The sequence below is a fragment of the Vicia villosa genome, linkage group LG7 (assembly GCF_029867415.1).
Source record: "Vicia villosa cultivar HV-30 ecotype Madison, WI linkage group LG7, Vvil1.0, whole genome shotgun sequence".
NCBI lineage: Eukaryota > Viridiplantae > Streptophyta > Magnoliopsida > Fabales > Fabaceae > Vicia > Vicia villosa.
In genome coordinates this window covers 134,636,158-134,660,721 of record NC_081186.1, presented here as the reverse complement: position 1 = coordinate 134,660,721, position 24,564 = coordinate 134,636,158, and the positions used below count along the sequence as shown (strand labels likewise).

At 38.3% G+C, this 24,564-nt stretch overlaps 1 protein-coding gene across 1 annotated transcript; it reads left to right on the top strand.

Moving 5' to 3' along the window:
* The first annotated feature begins 2,031 nt into the window (after positions 1–2,031).
* On the top strand, positions 2,032–2,634 carry LOC131620230 (protein RMD5 homolog). Its single transcript, XM_058891232.1, has one exon. It carries the CDS (start codon positions 2,032–2,034, stop codon positions 2,512–2,514), a length of 483 nt encoding a protein of 160 aa, XP_058747215.1. The 3' UTR covers positions 2,515–2,634.
* Positions 2,635–24,564: the final 21,930 nt, after the last annotated feature.

Below are 24,564 nucleotides of genomic sequence, written 5' to 3'. Positions count from 1 at the left end.
GTTTTTTGTATGTATTGTTGTTTATCATGTAAAATCGGACCGATTCAATACATGTATAATATAATTATGTTTTATGACTTGCTTGTCTAATTTATGGTTAATGTCAATTCCATATGTTCAATTTAGACAACACACTAAGCAATCAACAAAATGCAAAATTTATGTCTGTTTCTGCATAATTCGGAAATGAACTTCCGAAATATGCTAGTCTGCCTCCTATTTTCGGAAGTTCATTTCCGAAATGTCCCCTGAGGCAGGATAAGGTTTGTTAGGCCATCAATGCTCCAATAAGTCTATAAATACACACTCTTTTTCATCCTCTCCACACCACAAAACACAAATGACACAAACCTACCCCCACCTAGCATTCGTCTACTTTGAAACCGGCTACCCGATGCCATTCCAATTTCGCTTCTCGCGCGACACGCCGTTTGCGGAGTTGATACCGTCGCTCAACACGCTTTTGCACTATCCCGAGAATCGAAAGGTTGTCAAGCTCGAGTACCGCTCGCCATCGCTTAACGACGAGGGAGGCATTAACTTCACACCTTTTGAGATCAAGAACGACGAAGATTTGGCGGTTATGTGGACAACGTTCGACCGATTTTCTTCGAAAGGCCCGATCGAGTTGGACGCGACACTTCAAAGATCGGCGGACGATGTTATCAAAATGTTGACTCATCCCCACCTACCTGTGATCAACAATATGTAACTTTAATTATATGTAATATTATCGTTGTAATCTTCACCCGATTAAATAAAGCGAATTGTTGTTGTTTTTCATTTTCTTCTGTCCAGACATATTTTCGGAAGTTCATTTCCGAATTCCCCAAGGGGGGTGCGTTCGGAGATGAACTTCCGAAACACCACATTTTCTGAAAAAGTAACTTTATTTCGGAGATGCATCTCCGAAATCAATATTTTATATTAAAAAAAACACGTTTTCGGAGATGCATTTCCGAAAACACATTTTTTTACAAAAAAGTACCTTTTCGGAAATGAACTTCCGAAACAAGGGGTAGTGTGGTAAATTCACCAGGGGTGGGCAAGAAGGTTGGGAGGTGGGTGAAAAAATTTTCTTTATCATTACCGGACTCGATGTTTATTATATGGTCAAATTAAGTGAACCAGTTGCTGGATTAATTTAGTAATTAGTCATAAAAGACGTACTCAATATAAAGATTACCTTTATAATATATATTTTAGGATCTACATCCGTATAAATATATGATATAAATTATGAGGCCAATCGAAGATATCTAAGATGAATCGCATTATTATTTTGAACTAGTGAGAAACCCGTGCGTCCGCACGGGTTCTGGTGTGGGTTGGACTGAGTTTATCATATACATATATTATTAAGTTAAAAAATGAATTTTTTTTTTGAAATATAGAAGTTATATTGTTTAAACAAAACTATTAAATTGACAAAAAAAATCAAAAATAATATTTATTTATAGAATATGATTTAATATTAATAAAAAAAATAATATATTAAATATTGTTTAGATTTTACTTGCTAAACATAAATAAGAATAAGAGGCAATTGGATGATATCAATGAAACCTCTTATACAATCTACTTCTTAAATTAGTCAATATATTTTGAATAGAAAATTAAACTATATGAATTTGAACTAAGACACTTAATATATCATATACTGGTCAAATATTTATATTTATATTAATGTCATCACGTTTAAAACTACACTGACATAAATACACTTAAAAGCCATTGAAACTTGCCGCATAAATACACATAAAAGCCATTTACCATTTGTTTTTCTAATTGAATTACAAGCAGTATGAGAGGATAGTGTTAAAAGTTCATTTTCTTAATACGATGGACCTTTGTGGGTGTATTAAATATTAGCTTACCGCTTTTCAAACTGTAGGTACAATTAATACTCATCATGGAGCTAAATCATGTTAAATATGCTTTTGACCGAGTTACTAATAAGTAGAAGTTATCCAGTTCTAAGAGTCAAGAGTTGCTTGATGAGATCAGACAGGAAATTGAGGGCGCTTTAGAATGTCAGTCAGTAACACTGATCAAGTGCTTGATTATAAAACTGTCCTGAATGAGCTGAAGGCCAGTATAGTTAAAATTGCTCCACTTGACCAAATGGAAAGTACACAAAAGGAGCTAAATGTAGCACTCAACAAATATAAGAAGCAGGTTGAGAAATGTTTCAATCCTGATATATCCAAAGCTTACAGAAACATCGACATGGATACGCGCACTTTAAATCAAATAATTGCCAACCATTTTTATCGTCAGGGTCTTTTTTATGTTGGGGACCATTTTCTAAGTGCAGTTGAAGAACCTGAATCTGTTGCAATTATGAAATCTCCATTCCTGGAAATGTATCAAATACTCCAAGCATTGAAACTTGCTCAACTGGGATCTGACAAACTTGCTCAAAGTGGATCTGACATTGCATTGAAACTTCACTTGATGCAATTTGTAAAAATTCTTCAAAATGGTGGAAGTAGAGATGAAGCCCTTCACTAAGCAAGTGCTCATATTTCTCCTTTTGCTAGCAGCCATATTGCTGATGTCTAGAAGCTTATGACTTGTCTTTTGTGGTCTGGAAAGCTTGATAAGTCGTCATACCATGCATTACTTTCACCATCTAACTGGGATAAGCTGGCTGAGGAACTTAAAAGGCACTTTTGCAATCTTTTGGGACAGTCATACAACAGTCCATTGAGCGTGACTGTAGCACCAGGGTTCTGAGTTTTTCCAACTCTCCTTAAATTTATGAATGTCAAGGTAGGAAGGAAGCAGGAATGGCAGTCTACGAACCAATTACCCTGCATTATTCGTACAATTCAAACAGGGCAAAAACTCATGACACACTGCATACAAATTCCCAGTACAAACAGGGCATACAAATTCAGTTCAAAGTAAGGGCAAATAATTGTGTAATTCAAAGAAAATCCAAACGATACAAATCACACACATCCAGCCATAGATCAAGCCAATCAAGTTCATGGCGGCCCGACAACTTTAAAACGGCCCTGCATCAGTCCACAAAATCTTTCCAACTAATGACTCTACACAAAATAGCTTCAAACCGAGAAGGATTCAACAAAAGCCGAAGAACAAATCTGTTCGGGAAAATAAAGGCTAACAGTTTTATGATGCAACTAACTTACCTGATCCAAACTAATATAACCTTTTTTTCACTAACAGTTTTACTCAATTAGCCTGACAGTTAATGCTACTACTAACTTCTAACAACTTCAATAACAACCTCTAACAGAATTTACAACTCACCCATAACTAACTTCTAAAACCTACAACTGACTCAAATCTCCTCCATCCAATTTCCTAATTGTCTTCACAATCCAATGGTTCAAACTCTCCTATTCCTAAACTGAATTCCCCTTCAACCTCTATATAACAACATCATTCGTCACCCTTCAAAACACACATTTTTCAATTCTATCTTCCTCGACACACACGACAAACATAGATCTGCGACCTATAATTAAAACAATATACAACAATGATTAAATTTGCTTACATAATATGAAGCTGTCAAGAATTTCATTATTAATGACAACAACTTTCAATTATGAGAATAACCAAACAGACCTGCTGTTGCAGCCCCCCAATTCAAAAGTGTCAAGAATCTGTCCATAATGAGATTGGCCTGCTGAGATGTAAGTTTCAAAGGATCTATCCTTGACGGCAAAAACTCCCGAGCTCTTATAACCGTATTTGTAGTGTCGGATGACAAAGATAGGTCCAGCAAATTAAGCAATTCATCAACTAAAATGACACCAGTCTGCAGAAAAACAAAGGACAAGACCAAATGTTAAGGAATACATACATGTAGTGGCACCAAAAGTGCTGTAACCAAATATTCATAGACTAAGAAAATTGTGACTTTTTTACCAAGCAAACTTAGCTGATCAAGCATCATTTCTGCATCCCTAAGAGAGCCACAAGATTATAACCATATTTGTAGTGGCACAAAAAGTGCTGCAACCAAATGGGCAACCAGAAGTGCTGCAAAACAAAAATAATTTAATTAATTTAACGAACGATATCAGCGGTATCAACAGTCTCAACATAGTGATTCACGTCTCATGTTGAATCGCTGAAATGTAATAACAGGTCGTATATTTGGTAACGACATCTTGTTGTCGTGGTGGTTCTGTAACATGGTGATAACCTGCAAAAATAATATTGCAGTCAATTTCGTATGTCAAATCAGTATGTGAAATCCTCAACATGGAAATATCAAATAAGAAAATGTTAACATGAACTAATTATTGAATTGATTCTACAACATTCGAATCTTTTCCATTAGCAGGTATGAAACACCATTCGAACAACCAGACAACTGCGAAATAATTATACGAATTTGACCCCGAAACCGAATAATATATCCTCACGCCCATGTCTGATTGTACAACAAATAATTTTCATGATTTAATTGAGCTCACTTTGGTGGGAGAACTCTACTGCATACACAACTCCAGTCTACATAAACAGAAAATGTTTACCAACAATGAACAGTCACAAAAATACCATTTGCTGCAGATTGGATGATTCAAAAGCGGGTGGCAGCGTAATTTTGAAGTACCAAAACTTTGACATATTAGAACTCACATCAACATTTCGGCGGTCTAGATTGCGTTTAGTGCAGCTACCTTGCGAATCTGATCCCCGCAAACAAAAATGTCCAACCTGTGTGTATAATCAACCATATTTTAAAATGATTATGATGAAGAGCAAAACTAATTGAAACTGATACTAATCTATCCAACTGATGCACCACCGTAAAACTGATTCCCTTAACCTACAAACAGAGAAAACAATATTCGGGCAAGAATAAGTGAGGTATAGTAGCTTACCAATGATCATAAGACTTAATGTGCATTTGTCCTAATAGAAGCTTGCTGAAAACAGTCATGCTAGGGTGATTATGGAGGGGAATCACTCCTCACTCAAACCCCGAAGCAACTTCAACAAAAGAAAATTCTATTAGGAAAATCAGCACAATAAAAAGCAATAAAATTCAAAATGCTTATTAACATTAACATGGATCGTCGTAAAAAATAATTTACCATCTACTAAAAACCAATCAATTTCGTACAAAAGAATTTACCATCAGAGGCTGAATGTAAACATAGTAAATATGTAACTCGACTCAAACATTACAACGGGTACCCATGCCAAACTGAGTTCAAAACCTGCAAAACAAACTTGATAGCCCATCATTTCAGGGGCAGTCATTCAACTCAGTTCATGTTCATCCATGTCCATAGGCAAACACCTTTTAGCTACGATGCCGACTAATTCACAGTAGTACTATCATAATATTTTCTTCAATCTGTTTAAAAACAATTCATAATGTCAAAAACAATTAAACACCATAGACCTTAATATTCAATTATGAAGCATTATGAAAATGAATGAAACACTTACCTGATTTCATAGGAAGTGGGCTTCAAGCCCTAAGGAAGGTGCTGCTACTCTAAAGGAAAGCCCCTGTGACTATGTGTTTGACCGGAAATAATGTCAATAATCCCCTGGTAGTGTCGTTCAGCTCTGTAGCCAAAAATGAGAATTTCATTAAGATGCAAAAATTAATAGTCAAGAATGTAAAAATGCCAATAACACTTTGCTGAAACAAAAAAACTAAAAAAGTGTTTGTTTTAGAACTTTCATCGAGCACTTTGCAGGCAACCTGTTTAAACCCGAAGACTCAACAATATTAAAACAAACCATTCCCAAAGATGAACACAAACAGAATCCATACCTTGTTAGCTTCAAAACTCAGCGGTAAAACTCGATCCAGTCTATAACCTGAAAAATAAACCACAAAATCATCAAATAAACCACTAAAACCCTAACTACAAATTCAAAACCATAAGTTTATAAGAACCCTAACTACAAAATCAAAACCCTAAGTTTATAAGAAAACCAAATAGAACTCATACCTTGTTAGCTTCATAACTCAGCGGTAAAACTCGATTCACTCGATATCCTGAAAAACAAACCACAAAATCATCAAATAAACCACTAAAACCCTAACTACGAATTCAAAACCCTAACTTTCTAACTATTCTGCACAGTTTGAAACCCTAAAATCTCAATCCAACTGATTCGCACACCGTAAACGGATTCAGACACCATTATTGTTTCGGATAACAAAAGAGAAAGAAGGTAGAAGAAGGGCAAAAGGAAAAGGGAGATGGAAGCAAGAGAGAAGTTGAAAGAGAAAAAAGATAGAGAATAAGAAACTGAGAAATAGGATGAGAGAGAGAAAAAGAGGATGTTGTAGAGATTTTGGAAACTTTGGTAGGCAAAGTTAGTATAGTGGGACCCAATAGTGTGATAAAAAGCAAAATGAAGGCTTTTTATTGGACCAAATGAAAAATGTGTCATAAAAAGTAATATTTGGACACAAAATAACCCTGAAATTAATAGGTGTCATTTTTCTAACAAAGGGCATAATTGGATTTTCGAGGTACACTTGTTTTCTTATTTTATAGATTGTTATAGAATTTATTATTATAAACAAAGAATAAGGATTTTTTTGGAGTAAAAAACAAAATTGAAGATATATGTTTCCAAACAAGACCAAACCTATAATAAAATAATAGAGCTCAGAAAACTAAACGGATCACATATCATACGGTGGAGCGTCATAAAAAAGGTGACAGCAGTGAATGAATGATTCGTACAATATTTCTGTAACCCAAGATCTCCGTTTACATATACAAACAGAGAAGGGGAGGACCCACTAAAAAGAATCACCGTCACCTGGCTCTGTTCTGTCTTAAAAAAGTAAAATGAAATTGATTCTCAATGTACCATCCAAATCTAGCTATGGAGCTAATTTCTAATTTTCAAACCTTTTCACCGTGTTTGTCACTTTGTGTAGTTGTACTGAACACTGTTCAGGTGTTGACGATGAAGATTGGTAGTCTTTAATTGTAATACGCGGGCCTTGTGTCCTCCTTTGCTTTAGAGTTTCAAACATGGTTTGTCAAAATTAAAAGTTATTGAATACATTTTTGAGAATTTCTTTATTGACCCCTACCTTTTTGGTCACCCGCGGCGAATTTCCCATAATGTCCTTATATTTCGGAAATACATTTCCGAAATCACCACTTCGAAGATGTATTTTCGTAAAAATGGGTGTTTTGCTGTTTAAACAAAACAGCCCCCCCATTTTCATTTTTACCCTAAAATTCAAAATCTTCACAAAATCCTTCCATTTCTCCATCCTACTACACGAATTTGCTTTTCAAAGTTGTTCTACAACCTTCAAAGGCCACTCAAACTTCAAGTTTCAAAGCTTTCAATTTTTAAGTTTTAAATCCTTCAACTATAGGATTGAAGTGCATTTTAGGGTTGTTAGAAATTAGTAAAATGTTATAGGGTTTAGTTATTATACTTCAATGTATGTGTTTAGTTAGTAAAAATTTGATTTTGAAGCATTTAGGGAGGAAATGGGTTGCTGCAAAAATGGTGTTCGCAGGGGGTTTCAGAAGTGCATTTTCGAAAACACCTCCCTGACCAGTTTCGGAAATGCACTTTCGAAATATACCCAGAGTTGTTTTTATTTTTTATTTTCTTGATTGTTTCGCATTCTAATGGATTTCAATTTTTTCAGAAAAATGGCAGGCAAACCATCACGTATCAGACCGGGGAGAGAGACACAGACAGCGTCATCTAGACGCGAGCGGGCGGCGCAACTGGCATCGACGCATGGACGGGGTAGAGTGCGAGTACCCGTGTAGATGGACGAGGCTTGTTCCTCATCTGGATCGAGGAGTCGGCTGGCTTGGGTGTCTTCTTCCCGTCAGAGGAGGTACGGGAGGAGGAGGAGGTGAGATACCAGGAGGCGAGCGAGGAGATACCTGATGTTGACCCTCCGCACGGGGAGGAGGAGGGCTACCCGGGGGGTCCTAGGGACACTTCTGTGCTGATTTCCTACCACGAGCAAGTCGCTCGACGTGTCTGGAAGGGAGAGGTATTCTTTATAACCGTTTTTTATTTAGCTTTTTATTTCACATTTTCTTCACAGTCTAATTAACAATCTTTTTTATTTTTGTTTTTGTTGTAACAGGAAAGGTCGACGCTAAAAATGGTGAATCGCACGCGGAAGATTTTTGTTCTCTTTAAACCAGAGGCGCAGTGGTTTAATGATGTGGTGCGGGCTTCCGGTCTAGGTGGGTTGTGCATGACCGGGTATACCACCATTAGCCACGGCATGCAGAGGGATTTCGTGGAGCGGTGGCATCGGGAGACATCTTCTTTCCACTTACTTGTTGGGGAGTTGACGATCACCTTGCACGATGTGCATTGTCTTCTCCACTTTCCGATTAGGGGGATGCTGCTGAACCATTCCCGGATCTAGAGGGTCGAGGCGATCAAGTGGATGGGGATCTATCTGGGTATGGACCCATACACGGCCAAATTTGAGTGCAGGACGACAAATGTGGCCCATATCCGGTTCTCCAGCTTGAAAGAGTTGTATGAGAACCACCTGGTGGCGGCGGCCGAGGAGGAGGGTAACGACCTATTTACGGAGTATCACCGTGCCTGCGCTTTCCGATGCTGGTTCATGTTCCTGGTAGGCACTTCACTCTTTATGGACAAGAGTGCAACCTACGTCGACATGACCTACCTACGCTACTTCATGGACCTCACTACCATTCACCAGTGGAATTGGGGGTCAGCTATTCTGGTATACCTATACTAGAAGCTGAATGAAGCCTCCAACTGGAGGACCAAGCAGTTGACTGGATCTGCGACACTCCTGATGGTACATTTTATTTTAATTGTTTCACATTTATTTATGTTTCGTATTTATTTTTAATACATTATCGTGTTTGTGTTTCAGGGATGGATCATCTCCTACTTCCCCCGCATCCACGTCTTCGCCATTGATCATGCGTACGATGACACCATGCCCAGGTCCTCCCGATACATTCTCCAAAGGGGGAATAATACAGTGGGACCATATCGCGGGTACCTCGTGTAGCAACCTGCCCTAAAAATTAAGCTTTTAGAGTCGCCACCTATTCTGAAGGGCGAATAGGAAACCCTACGCAGTTAAGAGATTCGGAGTAAGTTATTATAATCTGGTCGAGGGAAGGTGTTAGGCACTCTCAACCCTTTCCTATGGCTTTGAATCTAAGGTAACAGTCTTATGGCAAAATTATAGAGGTTAATAGCTAAGGAAGTGAAAAAGGCAAAGATGAGATTTATGGGGAAGGTGACTCGCCTTGGTTATCCAAGTGCCTACGTATCTCCTTATGGAGAATCAGAGTCAACGTAGTTCAGGCACAGGGTTGTACGCCTTAAAATTGATTATGATATGGTTTTAAGGCTTTTTGAATGGTCTGTCGTAGTTTTTGAAGTTGTGATTTGAAAGGCATTTTGAGTTGCCTGATTGAAAAGGATGAAAATATGTAGTGTCGTGGTTTAGTGTGTTTTGAATGTTTGGGCGTACAACCCCGATTTAATATGTCACCGTTAGATGCGATGATCAATAGATTTGATCATTATAGCTAATGGATTATGGGGTATTGCTGGTTACTCTGGCCGATAGATTCGATCGTCGCGGGCAGCAAATTAAATGTATTTTAAATTTTATATATTTTTTTATCTCTCGTCTAATGCGACTAATAGATTTAGTCTGGTTGAGGAGAGAATTAAACCGGAATTAGTCGGATTATTAATAAATTAAATTGATCAAAAATTATTTCTCGCCTAATACGACCAATAGGTATAGTCGGTTCGGGAAGAAATTATATTAAACAAGATGAATAAACAATTAATAAAAAGAGTTATAGAATTAAATTATTAATTTTATTTATTTTTTTTGAAGGGGGGTGTATGTTGTTAAAGGAATAGCATTTCTGGGGGTGTGAAAAGCGCTGGGTTAGGCCCAACTTAGTTTTTGATCCTTCTGGGTAAGGTGTGGCGAGGCGTACGCGTGTTGGGTGAGTGAGCAAGATCTAGGCTGTTCGTTTTGATCGGATGGCCTGCATATCTTTGGTTTAGAGGGTGCATAGTAAGGGATGGCACACTGGATCATGTACAGTGTTGCAGACAAGTGGCCATGGGAGGGCCACTTGTCATCATCCGAGGGCATGGCTGGTAATACAAAACGTGGTTTCTCTCTTCCCCTTCTCTTTTTCCTTTTCTTTTTCTCTCTTTTCTTGAACTTTCTCTCTCTACTCTCGTTTTCTCTTCCCCAGAAACTCAACAAACCCAGTTTCCGGTCGCTACCCCCACCGCGAGCCACCGTCACGCCCAGTTTTCCGGTTGACATTCAACCGGCAAACTCATAGCTTCAAGCGATCTAAACCCAGAAACCCTAACGAACACGAATCCAAACCCCAAACCTATGAATCTAAACCCTATCAAACCCCAGATTCAAACGTACATACATGCAATCAAACAAAAACCCTAAGCTAAGTGGCGAATTCGGTTACCTTGCGTTCTTGACTTCTGGAACGTGTAAGCTCCGAATCTTCTTCTTATCCCCTTCTCCTTCTTTCGTTTGCAGGTGTGAAGGCGAGGCTTCGAGTGCTGGGTTCGAGTTCGCGACGGAGCAAGAACACCTTAGGGTTTCTGCAGATTTTTCCCGACCCCCTTTCAAATTCTTTTTCTTAATTTTATAGTCTAGGGTTAGATTTATTTTAGGAATTATTAGATTAAGATTTGATTCGTTTATGATTTGTTTCTGTAAATTGATTCTATGTAATCCATTGAATTCGATTTCGTTTTAAGATTTGATTATCAATGATTCATTCTCTTTGATTTACGTTTTAATTTTGTTAGCATTTTGTTCTGGATTCTGTTTTCTGGGCTTGGGTTTGATTTGCAAGATTAGGGTTTGGTTGTTGTTGCAGCGGCGCCGCAGACTAGGGGTAGGGGTCGATGAACAGGGTCTACCCAAAAAACCCTAATTTGAATTGTTGACTAAGTCAACCTTAATTAATTAAGAAAACCCAATTAGATATTATATTGAAATATTAAACAAATATTTGGTTAATCTTATTAATAAAATTATTGATAAAACTTAATACCATTAACAAGTAGTGTTAACTAATTGATATTAACATGATCTTTTAATAATACAATGATGCTTAAAAAAATTAGTCATATGTTCTTTTTTCTTTTTTTATTGCATATATATATATATATATATAATATATATATATATTAGCGCAAAATTTAAGGCAAAAGAAATATTAAAACAAACAAGGCTTTTCTACATGGGCTTAACTTAATTGGGCTTGCCACACCCTTCTTTTTTGAATACACCCCCCTTAATATAATAATACATAACTTAAACCCATAATTAATTAATAAGTGACCACGAAAGTTATATAATAGCCCTTATTAATCAACATAAATTAATGATGGTATTTAGTAAATAATAGTAGGAATGAGTAAATAATGAGAAGCAAACGGGCCCAAAACAAATTGGATCAAAATATTTGCTATTTACACCTCCACTTATTTTAGACCAATTTATACGGGAATTTTATAAGAGATCGAGTTTAATAATAGGTATATTAAACCTTATGGCTCCTAATTTCTAATGCCCTTAATAAATTGATAGATGCAAATTATGTCGGGTAAATTTTGGGGTATGACAGCTGCCCCTATTTAATTACCTTGGATTGAAGGGCGTGAGAATACGCATGTCTCACGCTTTTCGGATCGAAGAGTTATTAAATAATGGAAGACCCCTAAATTTACCTAGTGCTCGAGTGTGAGAGAAAAGAATTGTCCTGCTAAAGCCTGAGTCTTACATAGCAAGGACTTGCCGTTAGTTGTGTGATCAGCTTGCTATTATTGCTAGCAAGCTTTCGCAGTTTGTGAACCCCACTTATTATAGTTCTAGTAAGTTTCCGTAGTCTGTGAAACCCAGAAGGATCACTTGCTATAGTTCTAGCAAGTTCACCTACACCAATAGGAATTACTTGCCCTGGTTCGGACAAGTTTACCTATATAGAACATTATTTTGTAAATGCGTATGCACATGAACCTGTTGTTTGTATAATATAGATGTATGAATGTTTACACATGTAAATGTTGCATGTACGCAAATGAGTACGTATGTATGATAACTCCAACGCCTTATCTCCTTATCACCCATTGAATTTGTTTAACCTTCTTGAGATATCTGGGAATCCTAGTTCGAGTTGTATTTGAAGAGAGATGAAGTAATGTCTTACATAAGACTACCTGAAGAGGTTCCTGAATAGGGGATGTCAACGACTGATGTAAAGAAGATTAGGCTTCAAACAAAGCTCGGGAAGAATTGTCTTAGAGAAGACTAACTGAGGAAACTCTTTGGAAGAGCAAGATATGTCTTTTTTTTAGAAAAGATTGGATAATTTTTTTGAAGAATATTACCTAAAGAGGTTGAGATATGTTTTAAACAAGATTACCTAGAAAGGCTCCTAAAAGGACATGAAACGTCTTGAACAAGATTACCTAGAGAGGCTCCTAAAAAGATATGAAACGTCTTAAACAAGATTACCTAGAGAGGCTTCTAAAAAGACATGAAACGTCTTAAACAAGATTACCTAGAGAGGCTCCTAAAAAAGATATGAAACGTCTTAAACAAGATTACCTAGAGAGGCTTCTAAAAAGACATGAAACGTCTTAAACAAGATTACCTAGAGAGGCTCCTAAAAAAGATATGAAATGTCTTAAACAAGATTACCTAGAAAGGCTCCTAAAAGGACATGAAACGTCTTAAACAAGATTACCTAGAGAGGCTCCTAAAAAAGATATGAAACGTCTTAAACAAGATTACCTAGAGAGGCTTCTAAAAAGATATGAAACGTCTTAAACAAGATTACCTAGAGAGGCTTCTAAAAAGATATGAAACGTCGTAAATGAGACAAACCTAGAAAGGTTCCTGAAAAGGATATGTGATCGGAAAAATAGCAAGTGTACTATTTTCACCGATGTAGTAATAATGGGTTTTACCCCAAGTATCGATCACGAGGATTGCGTAGAAAAGACAAATTATTGTAACCAGTCAATTAAACAAAATAGCATATGGGGTTTTTTCTTATATTGAAATAATAAAATTCAAACAACTGAGCTGAAAGTAAAGTTGAGCTTTTGTGTATAAATTTAGAATAATGCCAAGGTAGGTGTATGATCAGCCTTATAATGACTCTGTAAAAAGATCTCTTTAACAAGTTCATATGATGCAACTATTTGTTCTTAAGGGTGTTTTCCTAAGTCCTTAGTGAAAACCTTTTGGTTTGCAATCCCAATGCCTAAGTCCTTAGAAACAAAGGTTTGTAAACCAAAGATGTAAATAATCAATAATTGTTCAAATAACCTTACGGTACCCCTAGGCCTAGGTGATAACAATAAGATTTAATTGTTTAAAAACCTTAACAACCGTAGTCCTACAGATTGTTAACCGTGGATCAATCTTGTTTTGCCGACAAAGAAAGCATAAAAACATTAAACAATCAAATTGCAAAATACGAATACTTGATTAAAGAATAACGATATTCAGAGTCATTACAATTCAAATCAGGGACACCCCCTGGCATTGGGGGGTTTAGCCTCTCATAATATTCAAGAAACCAAAATCAAAAAGTTTAGACATTTACAAAGATTAGGAGAACTCGGATCTTCAATGGTTTCCACCGTTGAATCTCTTCGTCTTCCAACACCTTGATGAAGCTATCTTTCTCTGCTATGGAATTCTATCGTACGATCAAAAGTGCCTTCTCCTTGTCTCTCAATCCTCTTTTAATCCCTCTAGGTTTTCAGATCTCAGCCGCAATACCCAAACTGCCCCTGGAACTTTAAAAATTGGAAAAAACCAAAATTCAGAAATTCTGTCCGCACAGCTGACACGGCCGTGTCACTTGACACGGTCAGACCGTGTCAGCTTCTGGTCTTAGGGGTGTATTTCTTCAGGAGGCCTGACACGGCCGTGTCAGGTGACACGGTCAGATCGTGTCCGCCTCTGCCTCCTTGCTCCTTTTTGCTTCTTGCTTCCTTTTTGCACACCTCTTGGACATGCGATCTTCCATCAATCCGAAGCTAACCTGAAACCATTAACAAACGAGATCAAAAGCACCTAATTGACAATGAGAACGGCACAAAAACAAATTTCAAACAAATAAACTTATAACTAGATAAGTTAAAGAAGATATTGGAAAACAAACACAAAGTGTTACCAAACATGACGATCGTGTGTCGAATTCATGATGAAATTGAGTGTAAAATGGTGACCGATCACAACCCCAAACTTATCTCATTGCTTGTCCTCAAGTGATGCAAGTGAACAAACAAAGGTCACCTTGAATTTCATTTTTGTACCACAATATAGCCGATATCATTCGCAACTTGAATCTCTTCCCTGAGTCAGCTTTTGGGACTCATCGCGCCTTATTGCCCATCACACTTCATATCAAGATGTGCTTCACCTGCAAACTTGTCACACTTCTCACAAATTCTCTCTTGGTTAAAGTGTTTTTCGCTCAGATCATAATATGCGATATCAACCCTTGACTTTGCGAACATCCTACTTCCACTACACAAAAAGGAATTCACACAATTTGAGGGCTTTTTGGGTTGTAATGGGGCTGAGGTGGAGGTTGGATAAGCAAGGAAAGGGTACACAATGGGTTTTTCTGCACTTATGTTTCTTTTCTCGTTTTTTTTTTATGTATGTGTGGTGGGTTTCTTCTTAGACTCTCTGTTTTCACCGAAATTTCGAGTGTTAGAATCACCGAGTCTTTCACTTCTTTTTGGACAAGTGTGTTAACTCCTTTTTCTTTTTTTTTTTCTTTTTGTGTGTGGTTCACCCACTTCTCTTTTCTCTTTTATTTATTTTTCTGCACACTTGCCCCTTTACTTTCATACATACATATAAACCACCCCAAACTTACAATTTTCACACGGTTTTGAGATAGAGAAACAAAAACGATAAGTGCTACCCGAAAATGGTAATCATGACGGGTGGAGATACAACAAAACAAAACAAAACAAAACAAAACAAAGGGAATGGCTCAACGGGGTAAACGAGGGATATGACAACAATAAACAAAACAACAATGGCGGAAAATAAGGACAGGGGAAACGAAAAGAAAACAAACAACTGCCTCTTGTGTGACTTCACTACTGTATTATGTTGGTAGGACAAACGCAAAATTAGGGAGATAAAGACATACCTGATTTTACTCTTATGGTGATCTCTGCAAGTGTTTGGCCTTTTATAATCCTCACCAAGTAGGTTAAGTTTGCAGCTTCCGCACACCCTTCATGTCGTGTGACTTCTCTTTCCGGCTTGAGTTCGTCACTCAACTGCTCAATTCCGTTCACCACGTTGCGTCCGACATTTTCGGCTACATCTACTTCCAAAGTGCCTTGAGACATTAGCTTTTGGTTGTGTCGTCCCTCCATTCACCACTCATCAACTCATGCCTTCGACACCAATCTTCATCCTGTTACACTTTTGATACAACTAAAAAGAAAATTTCAGACAATAACAAATTAAACTGAAAAACTAAAATAAGAAAACAATAATGATAAAATCCCTCCCCCACTTGCACTAAACATTGATCCCAATGTTTTCGTACTCGCTGGAGAGGACTTACAGAACATCCTACTGAGGAGGAGGAGGAGGAAAGTGCAACATCAATTGTTGCATCATGCTATGCATCTCCGTCATCATCACGCCTTTACGGGTTTGTTCAACCCCTTGACGGTGTAACTCCAGGCCTTGGCGCGCTTGCTCACCTCTAAGATCGGCGAATTCGCCGTGTATCCAATTCCATTCTTCACTTGTGAAAGATGAAGATTGGTTACCACCTTGTGATGATTGACCCGTCTCTCCTTGTAGGTAATCACTCTATTCATTCCGCTGAAACTTATAATTGCTCCTAAAAATCTCCCGATAGCGCCAATTCTCCTCGCTGAGGGTGGACGTTCGGTCAGGGTTTGGAAGAGTCATGACCACCGTTTTCCTAACTTTGTACTCGTAAGTAGTTCCATTCATCTGTATCACAAGTTGGTTAATCAAAGCAAGCATATCTAATTTAGTCATACCTGCGACGGGCTCATGATGATGCTCCACCGGGTCATAGCCGAGGAATCTAGCTATTTGAGTGATGATACCCCCAACACAAATGTCACCAGAAACCGCTTTTCCCACTTTGCTTAAATGTGCAGCCACAAAAGCCGCCACATTAACTGGAGTCTCCGAGATCATAGAAGACATAAGAAAAAGTTCAGTTTGCGAGATAACGCCCTGACTATCACCCCTGCCAAACATAGAATAAGCCAGGCATTTTTGCACATAACGAAAACATGGATTATGAATCCGGGAAGCTTTCGCGTCTTTAGCGATATATTCAGTTCCTGTGTTCTTACCCCAAAACCTTCCCGGTTCAAAATCACTAGGCAATTTTCCCGTTCCCTCAGTGGATATACCAAGGATAGCACCTAATTCCTCTGGGGTTAACCAGTGCTGAGTCTGAAACAATTGAAAAGTGATTGCACTGGTACACATAGGGAGTCTCCTTTCCCAGTCCGTATGGACCTCGTACTCCACCGTACTCAAGAACTCTAATGTGATCCGTTCATACGTGGGTGTGGTACGCAACATAAAGTCTAACCGCCCTATTTTATTCAACAGTCGATGAACATCCTCAGACAGACCCAATTCAGCTAAAGTAGCGGGACACATATACCTGTTCGGAATTAACCGTCTATCCTTAAGTTTGGCATACCGGACTTCATGGGCGGGGTGAGTGAAGGTGATCCCATGAGCATTCTTGTTACCCTGCGCAGCCATCAGTTCAACATTCCTCCGTGGTCGAGTTGGAGGTCTCGAAGGTCCATCCTCGGTTGGCCTTCGTCTAGAAGCATTCTTCGGGGGCATTTTGGGTACCTGAAAAATTCACAAAAACTCAAAATTCGAATTAGTGAAAACGGCCACCGTAGGTAGATGGAGAACGGTGAATGGAGCACTTTTTGTGAAGTGGGTGTGGGGAAAAAACGAATATTTGGAGAGGTGGATGAAGGTTTTTGTTGGAGGGTTAATGGAGGAGGTAGGTTTTTTGTTGGAGAAGAAGAAGAAAGAAAGAGGAAGAAAGAGAAAAAGTGAAGAAAGAAAAGGAAAAATAGGGTTTAGGGAGGTGGGACGCGCGGGACCCACAAGCAAAATTAAAAAAATTTCAAAACTGACTCGCTGACACGGCCGTGTCAGGTGACACGGTCCGACCGTGTCCGAGTCTGGAAATCCAATGCTGTTTCTGAAAAAAATAAACCCAGATGACACGGCCGTGTCATGTGACACGGTCAGACCGTGTCCGGGTCTGGAAAACCAGCTTTCTCTTTCAAAATTTTGGATCAGGGTGACACGGCCGTGTAGGCCAACACAGCCAAACCGTGTCAGGCAATGCGTTCAAATTTTTTTCTCCGTTTTGAGTTTTCTGCTCTTTTCACTCCTCGATAGCCGTGCTTCAAAAAAAACCTACAAAACAAAAACAATAAACAAAGCAAACTGTTAATAACAAAAATAGTGGGTTGCCTCCCACTCAGCGCTTCGTTTAACGTCGCATGGCTCGACGGACGTCTACCTCATTAAGTGAGACGCACATGCTCAATTGATCTAGCTTCCTGCCCAGCATAGTAGGGCTTCAACCTCTATCCATTTACTTTGAATATGTCCCCAGTGGCTTGGTTTTTAATTTCAATCGCACCATGTGGGAAAACTTTGTGTACAACAAACGGCCCTGACCATCTTGACTTCAATTTTCCAGGAAACAGCTTCTGCCTCGAGTTAAACAACAACACTAGTTGTCCTTCCCAAAAATCCTTCTTGATGATTCTTTGATCGTGCCACTTCTTTGTTTGTTCTTTGTACATCTTAGCATTTTCATAAGCTTGATCTCGAAATTCCTCTAACTCATGTAGTTGAAGGATACGGGACTCACCGGCTTTTACAATATCATAGTTGAGGAATTTAGAAGCCCAAAATGCCTTGTGTTCAAGTTCGAGTGGCAAATGGCAAGCTTTACCATAAACCAACTGATAGGGTGACATGCCTATGGGTGTTTTGAATGCAGTCCTGTATGCCCATAATGCATCGTCAAGCTTCACAGCCCAATCTTTGCTTGAGGTGCTAACAGTCTTTTCGAGAATCTGCTTGATTTGCCTGTTCGATACCTCTACCTGACCACTAGTCTGAGGGTGGTAAGCTGTTGCAATCTTGTGCTTCACATTATACTTCTTTAGTAGATTTTCCATCAACTTATTCAAGAAATGAGTACCTTCATCGCTTATGAGTGTTCGGGGGACACCGAATCTGGAGAATATGTTGTTCTTGAGGAAATTCACCACCACTTTGGCATCATTTGTAGGAAGAGCAACTGCTTCAACCCATTTAGAGACGTAGTCCACCGCTACAAGGATGTAGTTCTTCCCATATGATGGTGGAAAAGGTCCCATGAAATCAATACCCCACACATCAAACAACTCCACTTCAAGAATACCCTTCTGAGGCATCTGATTTCTTTTTGAGATATTCCCCGTTCTCTGACACCTGTCGCATTCCTTCACAATACTTTGAGCGTCTTTGAATAATGTGGGCCAATATAAACCAGATTGTAGGACCTTTGCAGCTGTTCTATCACCACTGAAATGTCTGCCGTATTCTGAGTCATGGCATGCTTTCATCACATCTCGTTGTTCCTCTTCGGGTACACATCTTCTAATCAAACCATCGAGACCTTTCTTGTATAAGCAAGGATCACCCCACAAGTAGAACCTGCAATCATGTAAAAACTTTTTTCTACGGTTATAGTCAAAATCATCAGGGATAATACCACCTACCAAATAGTTCGCATAGTCGGCGAACCAAGGTACACCAATAACAACGAGGATATGTTCATCTGCAAACTCATCCTTTATTGGGCGTGTGGATTCTGTCTCTTCAATCGGTGACATTCGAGACAAGTGATCGGCCACAATGTTCTCAGATCCTTTCTTGTCACGAATTTCTACATCAAACTCTTGAAGGAGTAGGATCCATCTTAGCAGTCTTGGCTTAGAGTCCTGTTTAGCAAAAAGATACTTCAAGGCAGCATGGTCAGTATAAACAATGAGTCTAGAACCCAACAGATATTGCCTGAATTTATCAAAGGCATAAACAACCGCTAACAACTCCTTTTCAGTAGTTGCATAGTTCATCTGTGCAGGGTTCAACACATGACTAGCGTAGTAAATAACATGTAACAATTTTTCTCTACGCTGTCCCAAAACCTCCCCCACTGCAGTATCACTTGCATCACACATGATCTCAAAAGGTAGAGACCAATCCGGGGCTACAACAATTGGTGCCGACACTAATTTTTGCTTTATTGTATCAAATGCTACGGCACATTCTTTGTCAAAATTAAAAGCTTTGTCCTTAACTAAAAGTGTAGTTAAAGGTTTTGCTATTTTTGAGAAATCTCTTATGAACCTACGGTAAAAACCCGCATGCCCTAAGAAACTTCGGATACCTTTTTCATTCAGGGGAGGAGGCAATTTTGCAATGACTTCTATCTTGGCTTGATCAACTTCTATTCCCTTATGAGAAATTTTGTGGCCCAAGACTATACCTTCACGCACCATGAAGTGACACTTCTCCCAGTTGAGGATTAAGTTGGTCTGTTGGCATCTTTCTAAAACAATAGCAAGGTTAATTAAGCAATTATCAAAAGACTTACCAAAAACCGAGAAGTCATCCATGAATACTTCCATATGCTTCTCAAGCATATCGGAAAAAATGGATTGCATGCATCGTTGAAATGTGGCCGGTGCATTACATAACCCGAATGGCATTCTTCTGAAGGCAAAAATACCAAAAGGGCATGTAAAAGCGGTCTTCTCTTGGTCCTCTGGTGCAACAGCTATCTGATTATACCCCGAGTAGCCATCGAGGAAACAATAGTATTCATGACCTGCCAACCTTTCTAACATCTGGTCGATGAAAGGCAACGGGAAGTGATCTTTTCTTGTTGTCAGATTTAGTCTTCGGTAGTCAATACAGACTCTCCACCCTGTAACTGTCCTTGTGGGAATCAACTCATTCTTTTCATTCTTAACAACGGTAGTTCCACCTTTCTTTGGCACCACATGAACTGGACTCACCCATGAACTGTCAGATATTGGGTAGATCATCTCGGCGTCCAAAAGTTTTACCACCTCCTTTCTAACCACCTCCTTCATTGCTGGATTTAGTCATCGTTGAGGTTGGACAACCGGTTTGTGATCATCTTCCATTAATATTTTGTGCATGCAAAGTGTTGGACTTATTCCTTTCAAGTCTTCAATTGACCATCCAAGGGCACTTTTATGCTTTTTAAGGACTTTGACAAGCTTATCTTCTTGAAGGAATTCAAGGTGAGAACTTATGATAGCCGGGCACTTACTTTCAGTGTCTAAAAAGACGTATTTGAGGTTCTCCGGTAATTGTTTTAGTTCAGCCCCCTTCTTTGGTTCATCTTTACTTTCTTCCACTAACGGTTGCCTTAGATCCTCCCATCGGTTGTGGCGAGAATCTTTGACAAATGATGTTTCCATCATGGCTAAAACTTCACTATCTTTTTAATCAATTACCTCCTCCTCTTCGAAGATTGATAGACTCAAAACTCTCTCCAAGGGTAACTTCTTTGTTGTCAAAGAGTTTTCTTCATCACAAATTTGCTCAATCACCTCAATGTGTTGACTCGTGGCAACATCATCCTTGTACTTCATAGTGTTTCGCACATTAATCTTCAATTCTTCATCATAAACTTTCAAAGTCATTGTACCTTCTTCTATGTCGATCAAGCATCTCTCGGTCTCTAGAAATGGTCTTCCCAAAATAATTGGTATCTCCTCATCTTCGGGCATCTCTAGAATAACAAAATCCACCGGAAATACGAACTTGTCGATTTTTACCAACACATCTTCTACCACTCCGTAGGGTCTTTTAACGGATTGGTCAGCAAACTGAAGTGTCATTTGTGTATCCTGTACTTTACCTATTCCCAATCTTTTGTAAATGGATAATGGCATAAGACTCACACTTGCTCCCAGATCGATCAGAGCTTTCTTGAAAGACCTATCACCAATTGTGCATGGAATCGTTACCAAACCTCGATCTCTCTTTTTAACTAGGATCTTCATTCCATGCAAAATAGCACTACAAGTTTCAGTTAGAATAATTGGGTCACTGTCGATTGTTCGCTTCTTTGAAATGATATCTTTCATGAACTTCGCATAGGTAGGCATTTGCTCCAGTGCCTCTAAGAATGGAATATTTAGCTCAAGTTTCTTGAACATCTCTAAGAACTTCTCGAAATTTTTCTCATGTTGTTGTTTCTTCTTATTCCTTGTAGGGAAAGGAAGTTTAACCGCTGGTTTAGGTGTAGTAACTTTTTCTTTGACTACACCTTCTTCACCCGTGACCTCTTTCCTTACTGTCATACCCCAAAATTTGCCCATACTATTCTTCCTTATACAAATTCAAGTCAATACACAAAGCTCCTAGACACGTTCTCCTAAACAAAGCTTAGAAACTAGGGTTTGAATTGTTCAAAGGAGAATCAGTAAATCAATGGCTCCAAGGCATCTCATATGGCTCAATATATCTCACATCATCTCCATGACAAGTATCAAGTCTCATCTCAAAGAATTGGTCACTCAATTGTTCAGAAAGTCAACAGTCGACTAGGTTAACCTAAAAGTCAACTGTGGTCAAAGTAAAGTCAAAACTCCTGATTTTTTGTCAAGATCCTCATATTGAAGTATCATCCACCATTTTATCAAGAATTGATCATGGTTCATCAAGGAAAGATCGAAAATCAACAAATCAAAAGGTTTCTAAATTAGGGTTTTGCATAGGAAAAGTCAACTGAACTTTGACCAGCTGAGCATCCCCAAGCAAGAATCATAAATTCCCAGCTGAGCATCTTCAAATAAGACCAGACATCAAAGACAAATAGATTTATTTTCTCAATCAAGACAACATAAATCATATTCACATATCATATGTCATAAACATATTCATACATTGCATACATTACCTCGTAATGAACTCGTCCATAACATACAAAGTTTCTCATTTATTTTGAGAGACTCATTACATAATACATGCATCATGACATTATATAAATTGCTACACCTATTGCAGAACACAGTACAGACAAATGAACAAAATCTCCAACTTTCCAAGATCTAATTCAGTTACTACGAACGGTGCTGACACGGTCAACACTCAGAGATCTAATTCTATCATCACGAACGGTGTAGACACGATCATTGACCTTCCCAGATCTAATTCAGTTACTACAAACGGTGCTGACACGACAAGAGAATCTAATTCATTTACCACGAACGGTAATGACACGATCATTTTCAAAGATCTAATTCAGCTACTACGAATGGTACTGACATGGTCAACTCTCAGAGATCTAATCCTATCATCACGAACGGTGTAGACACGATCACTGACCTTCCCAGTCTAATTCAGTTACTACGAACAGTGCTGACACAACAAGAGAATCTAATTCTATCATCACGAACGATGTAGACACGATTATCTTTCCAAGATCTAATTCAGTTACTACGAACGGTACTGACACGACAAAAATATCTAATTCAGTTACTACGAACGGTGCTGACACGATCGACCTTCAAAGATCTAATTCTATCATCACGAACGGTGTAGACACGATCATCTTCCAAAGTCTAATTCAGTTACTATGAACGGTGCTGACACGACCAACTCTCCAAAAATCTAATTCATCTACTATACGATCAACATTCAAACAACTACTTCTCAAACACTTCAGTCTCGACATCTGGATGGCATCTTTAAGCCCATCTCCAACAAATATTCCTCAATACAAAAATTTCCAGCCTAACGTACGACACTCCAGACATCCGAGGATGCAATTGGGATTAGTCTAACGCACGACTCATTCCTCGACCTAACGCACGGTTTTCCAGACATCTAAGGATGCAAATGAGAGTAGTCTAACGCACGACTTATTCTTCGACCTGACGTACGGTCTTCTAGAAATCTACGGATTCAATTCGGATCTGATCTAAATTTTTTTTGTCAACATCCATATTTTGTCAAAAGATTCATCATTTGATCATTGGTTGATCATAATTCATCAAGGAAAGATCAAAAATCAACAAAACCCTAAGTTTCAAAATTAGGGTTTTCTCCTAAAAAGTCAACTGAACTTTGACTGGCCATAATTCTCTCATCGTTCATTCAAAAAATTCCAACCAAAGCTTGTTTTGAAGTAAATTCAATTATCTTTCAAATGCAATTGGTCCCATGGTCATTGGATTCACCATTTGAAAAATATGAGCTTAGACATTACAGGTCCTTTTCAAAGTTAACAAAAAGTGGTTTTTTGTCAAAGGCCATAACATCAAGATAAATTCTCCAAATGAAAAAAAGTTTCCAAAGTGGCTTGTAGAGGACATCTTTAGGTTTCTAAAAAGTACAAGAACTCCTTCATATGATAAAAATTGAGGGATTTATGCCTTGTTGAAGTTGGCTATTTTTTGGGAAAATGCATGAAATCAACATTGATCAAAAATGTTTTTTTTCCAAAAGGGGCCAAGTTTACATGATCCAAGCATGTTCCCAATAATGATAAGGGCCTCCCACGACCAACCTAATGCCCATAACATTTTATTTCTTTTTTTGGTTTAATTTTATTTCATTTAAAATTAAATTGAAAAAGAAATGGTGAAGGATAATGTTATGTAGCTTTGTTCTTAAGCATGAGTCACCAAGAATCATTCAAAGCTCTGCAGCATGAAGGTACAGCAGGCCTAGGGCAAGAGAGTGAAGAAAAATCAAGCCATGGTTGCTTGAATTCAAAGCCATATATTATTAAAAAAGGTCAAAAATTCAAAGGCACTTAATGCTTGGTAGCTTAAGATTTAAGTCCCTCCATGTTTTATAAATGGAGTAGAACATTTCAGTAGCAAGAGAGACACGAATTCAGAGCCTATCATATACTTGTATCATGCTTGTATGAACTTGAAATTTTCAAAGAAAATTAAAATTCGAATTTTAAGTTCAAGCAAGTTTCAATCTAAACTAAACATTCAAACATCATCCCTGAACATCATTGAACATATTCAGATCAATTGCAAGCCTCAGAGCATCACAAATTGAGCTATATAAGCCACGGTTTGTCAAGAACTAAATCAAGTTCTAACACATACTTACATGTCATTATAATTGAATTTAACCTTGTATTTGTACTAATGATGAAGTATGGATGCTTTCTGGGTGGTTTAATTAAAGTTTAAGTGCAAAACGAAGTAGATACCATTTTAGGGTTTTCAAGTTTTAAAAGAGGGGTCTTCGTTTTAAGCAAAATTCCAGAAAAATAAGGGTTCTAATGAGTTCGTGAGGTCCATGCGAACTCAACCATGGTTTCATAATGAATTTTTTATGCTTGTATGGAGTTTTGATAAGTTGCAGGTTTGTAGCGACGGACAAAAACTATAGGTAAAACC